The sequence below is a fragment of the Alligator sinensis genome, unplaced genomic scaffold (genome assembly GCF_000455745.1).
Source record: "Alligator sinensis unplaced genomic scaffold, ASM45574v1 scaffold825_1, whole genome shotgun sequence".
Lineage (NCBI taxonomy): Eukaryota > Metazoa > Chordata > Crocodylia > Alligatoridae > Alligator > Alligator sinensis.
The window spans coordinates 85,344-90,581 of record NW_005843420.1 but is presented as its reverse complement, the minus strand read 5'-3'; the positions used below and the strand labels follow the sequence as shown (position 1 = coordinate 90,581).

The window sequence follows — 5,238 nt, the reverse complement described above, 5'->3', positions numbered from 1 at the left end:
GGCTCCCCACATATCTGAAAAAGGACTTCTTATTGTCCTTGATGCTCAAAGCTAGCTGGAGTTCAGTTGCAGCCTTGGCTTTCCTGGTCTGCTCCCTACAGGACCGGACCAGTGCAGAATAATCCTCCTTGGAGGTGACTCCCATCCTCCACCCTTTGTAGGCCTTTCTTTTTAGCCTCAGGAGATCTGCTAGGTCCCTGGAGAGCCAGGGGGGCTGCTGTGCCCTCTTGCTGCCTTTCCTCCGAGATGGAATAGACTTAGTTTGTGCATTGGGGATCGCTCCCTTGAGGAGCAACCACTCCTCTTGAACTCCCCTCTCCCTGTGGTCACGGTCCCTTAGGGCCTCACTGACAAGCCTCCTGAGCTTGTCAAAGTCGGCTTTCCTGAAGTCAGTCAAAGTCGGCTTTCCTGAAGTCAAATGAAAATGAAACTCAATGACTGAGTTTCTCAAAGGCGAACAAGCCCAGAGTGTCAGAGGCATCTTGGCATTGTAGAGCCTAATCCCTAGGCTCCTTGCCTCACAGGAGAGTCCTTAATTTGTTTGTACTATTTATATGCTGTCCTTCCCAACAAAGGCTCAGGGTGGTATACAATAGTGGTTTTCAACCTTTTTTTATAAGTGTACCCCTGGCGGCGGGGGAAGGGGGGAATGAGGGGGGAGGGTGGCAGCTGCCACATGCAGAGCATCAGCAGCATGGGGTGGTGAGTGGTGGTGACAGCTGCCGCATGCTAGCTTCCCCCCACATCCATCTGGTCGCTGCCCTTGCCCCCTGGCCCTGCTCCTGGGAGGTGGCAGTACTCTGTCCCTGCCCACCTGCACTTACCCCCTTGGGCCTTCCCAAGTACACCCAGGGGTATGCATACCCCGGTTGACAACCCCTGGTATACAGCAAGAGGAATAGAAACTTAAAAAGGCAACTAGAATAAATAAAACAATATAAAATAAAGTGGAGACCTACTGAACAACATGTTGGGCATGTTTGGTTGCTAAATGCCTGCCTACAGAGAAGGGTCCTGTAGCTCTTCCTAAAAATATCTAGGCTCGAGCTCTGTAAGGCCTCAAGAGGAAGAGATTTCCAAAGCTGAGGAGCGACTGCTGAGACTGACCTCTCACTTGCTTTCAGCAAGTGGATTTGGTGTACTGATGACACTTGCAGAAGGTTGCTTTCAGCTGACCTTGGGGATAGTAATGAGGTACTGGGGAGAAGGTATACCCTTACGTATGTAAGTCCCAGGCCGTTTAGGGTTTTATAGATGAAAACTAGCACCTTCAATTGTTTCTTGAAAGCTGCTGGAAACTCATATGGGTTGCACTGATGTCACCCTGGTCCAAGGCCCATTCCAACATGCACTAGGCCATGGGGCAATGGCGTCACCTTGCAGACCACCTCTTGGAGATCTTTAAGAGAAACTGATCTGGCGTTCACTCTTATCTGCGTCAGTCTGCCAAACAGGAACTGTCCACTGACAATAGATCCAGCCTGGACTGCCTCACCGGGTCATTCAGAAACAACTGCTCCATTGCCTCAGTTCTTTCCAACTTTGTTTGCTTTGATCTCTACTCATTTTGCAACTCTTTCAGTACTGAATACCTCCTTCAGTTTTGTCCAGTCAACTTTAGGATTAATGTTGCCAATACACATAATGGACCCAAGTCCAATAGGCTGCCAGTTACTGACAACCAGGATCCTGATTTTCCCTGATAAAACATTGCAAATTCTCTGATAAAAATCCCAGTGTCCGTGTTTAAAATTAAAGGCCCTGCCACAGCCCCTCTGGCCCTGCTGGTTCCCCTCACTCCCCACCCATAGCCCCCCAGGCCCTGCTTGTGCTTCTCACTCCCCTCCATAGCCCCCCAGCCCTGCTGGTGCCCCTTGTCCCCCACCCACAGCCCCTGCCCCCCCAGCCCTGGTGGAGGGCCCCTCAGCTGCCAGGGCTATGGGGCCTGGGTCCACAGCCCCATGTCTCCGACACAAGGCAGAGGCTGCTGCAGCGCTGCAGAGCACAGAGGTGGCTCACTGCTACTGCCTGCAGTGGGGTTGTGTAGATGGGCCCAGCTCCCTGCTGTGGCGCATACTCCTGGGAGGAAGGGGGGACCCATGCCCCCCAGATCTGTGCATGGGGTGGGGGTGGGTGCACACTCAGGGATCTGGTTCCTGTCCTGCTACCCTCATTTGGGGTCTCCACAGCCTGGGGGGTGTGACCCAGTGTTATAGGGCAGGGCACAGCTGCTCAGGAAAGTTGCTTGCTGCTGCGAGCTCCATGATGCCCTGGTGACACATCTCCCTCATGCACGGCAGCAGTGAGGGCCAGAACCCCACACTGCTGCCCGCAGTGCTCCTGTGTGTGCAGGGGACACGTCTCCAAGGAAGTGCGGCGCTCGCAGCGGCAAGCACCTTTCCTGTGTGGCCCTGTGTTCTAACTCATGGCACTTTCTATGAATCGCCATGAGTTAGCTCTGGGAGCTGCACTTCTGTCCAGACCCAGGGGCTGTCTGGGGATGGGTAAGGGGTGCAGGGGGTAGAAGCAGTACCTGTAGCCCTCAGAGGACCAGTCACAGGTACCGCTGGAGTAGCTGGAGCTGGCACAGGGTGCCAAACAGCGGAGGACAGCATTTACCCATAATGAGATTTCATGGTGCACTTTTCTTGCGTTTTTGGCTCTCACCCTTTGTGAATCACTGAGCTATACCAACATTATTCTCACTTGACAACGCATGGTCATTCCCAGCTAATGCACTAAATGTACTGGTGCCTCTGCCTCCCAGGTGGCTCAGTTGTCTTCTGATGGCCAACCCAAGGCCTATTTCACACTGGTTCACCAAGACACTTGCCTGTATTCACTTGCTACATCTTGATCTTGATAATAAATTTGGGATACAGCCCTCAGAATACCAACGTGATACTTTAAGGTGTTTGTACATGTGATGGGGGTTTATTCCTCAGGGTTTTATTCTTACAGTCTACAGTCTATTGTTTCAACTTTTCAGTCATGTTATGGTGAGGGGCCCAATCCTTTTTTATTTTTCCCTGCTTGGGCAGCCTGCTAGCAGCTGAGAGGCAGCATTCAGCTCAATTTGAGCTGGGGCAGCACCTGGCCCACTAGGAGCCCATCTGGGCCGCCCCAGGGGGCGCTGCTGCTGTGGAGGGAAGGGCTGCTCAGACCACTGGCTGCTTGCCCTGCAGCCACGGGAGAGGTGGATAGGCTCCTCCTCCAGAAAAGAAAAAAAGGATCAGGCCCCTCACCACTTCTACCTTTAGCAGGTTTCTATGGGTGGCAGAATGTGTGGGGCTGCCTGAGAATGGGGGGGCTTGCCCAGGGGGCAGCACAGGGAGGTGGCATGAGGGCAGCTGGCTGTGCTGGCAACCAGAGAAGGCATCGGGGATGGTGCATGGGGTGCTGGATGCCTGGATGGGCTATTAGCTAGCTGGGTGCTGCCCTAGCTCAGAGGTGCCCGATCTAATGCTTCCTTGAGCCCACCCAGACTTCATCATGTACATTGTCCCTGACATGTTCTCTGGCTGGCAGCACACCTAGTCGCTCTCCTGCTGCCTCCTTGCACTGCCCCAGGGGCCAGCTGGGTAGGCTGGCACCTGGAGAAGGCAAATGGACCACAGGGTGCTAAAAGTCTGAGTGGGCTTGGGGAAGCATTGGATTGGGCACCTCTGAGCTAGGGCAGCACCCAACCAGCTAGTAGCCCTCTCGGGTGGTCCCGTGCCCCATCCCCACCACCTTCTCCAGCCTCCAGCACACTCAGCCACCCTCCTGCCACCTTCTTGCACTGCCCCAGCATCAAACCTGGGTGGCCCCAGGCATCCTGCTTGCCGCAAGAGCCTGCTGAAGGCAGAAGCAGTGAGGGGCCCGATCCTTTTATTCTGTGGAGCATGCCTGCCTCTCCTGTAGCTGGGAGGTGAGCAGACAGCTGCATCGTAATTTGTAATGTTGCAAACTAAACTATGTTGGGATGTAGTTGCAACCAAGCAGACACATCTAAAACCCCCAAACTGGTGCACGTGTAATGTGTGACGCCATTAAGTCAAACAAATGGTATGTTCATCACATGTACATCGTGATGACAGTCACATGTACAAGCGCCCTTAGGTGCCTATTTATCATTGAGCCACCTCTATGTGACCTGTGTCACAACCCAATTAAATTGTGCCCATGCCACTGAGCAAGAGATACCATTCAAATCATCCTCATTTTGACGATTAAGGGTTAAAAGACATCCCTGCCAAAAATTCCTTGAAACAAAACGCGGCCAGAGTACTGTAGATAATTGGTTAGCTGAAATAAAATGCTAGGGGAAACTATATATAATTGGTCAAAGATAAACGTAAGCTCCTCACACGTAGCACACACGTAACAGGTAGAGAAACCTAACCCACTACCTTGTAACTTGAGGAGACAAAGAGCTGCCACCTGCCAAAAATTAAAGATTCCATATAACGGTTCACCATTGGGTATCCCTGTAAAACACCTCTGCCTATAAATAGTTTAACGGTTTCCGCCCAAGGTGGAGAGCTCTGGGGATCTCACAGGAAACACCTGTGCTTGTCACCAGAGAATTGGGAAATTGATCAATTCCTAATCAATCACCCCGTCAGCGTAAAATATTGACGTAGAAAGTCTTGCAAGCCCGACCGTTCGTTCCGGCGCCATGTCCGTCATTATCCCGTTGTAACCTGACTGCGTGCGTGTACTCAACTCTGTAACTGAAGTTATATGCGTATACTCGACTCTGTAACCGAAGTTATATGCGTATACTCAACTCTATAACCGAAGCTGTAATGGAACAAAGGCTCGCCTGCGTCGTCCATCACTATCTAGGCGACGTAAGTAAACAAACTCCTGTAACCTACACGTGTCTGTGCCTGGTTAATTCCACTCCATCCATCAATTACCTGCCTGCCGAGCTCTAAATCTAAACACTCCGGTGTGAGTCAGGCGGCTGCCGGCGGCTGCTCTGATTCACGACAACCTGGTCTTTGTTAAAGTCTGACTGTTTGGAGAATGTCTCTTTCCTCAAATAGGCTCAGCCCCTCTCCTTTGCATCTTGCCACTGAGCAAACTTAGTCTCTCTCCTGCACTTTCAGCCTGCTTTAGGCTTAGCCCCTAGGCCAGGTGTCTTACCTCTGAGCAACCTCTATTTCTTTATGTCTAGGACCTGTCAGTCCACAGATGAATAGAAGACATATAGCACCCTATGCCAGGTGCACAGAGTGGCCTTCGTACTCC

General features: G+C 52.0%; 1 protein-coding gene across 1 annotated transcript in view; it reads right to left on the bottom strand.

Moving 5' to 3' along the window:
• Positions 1-1,849, bottom strand: part of LOC102374873 (olfactory receptor 2G6-like) — a 5,463-nt gene extending 3,614 nt beyond the window's left edge. The window contains exon 1 of the mRNA XM_014527307.1: positions 1,840-1,849. Coding sequence (XP_014382793.1) covers positions 1,840-1,849 — 10 coding nt within the window. The remainder of the gene's footprint in view (positions 1-1,839) is intronic.
• Between the last annotated feature and the right edge of the window lie 3,389 nt (positions 1,850-5,238).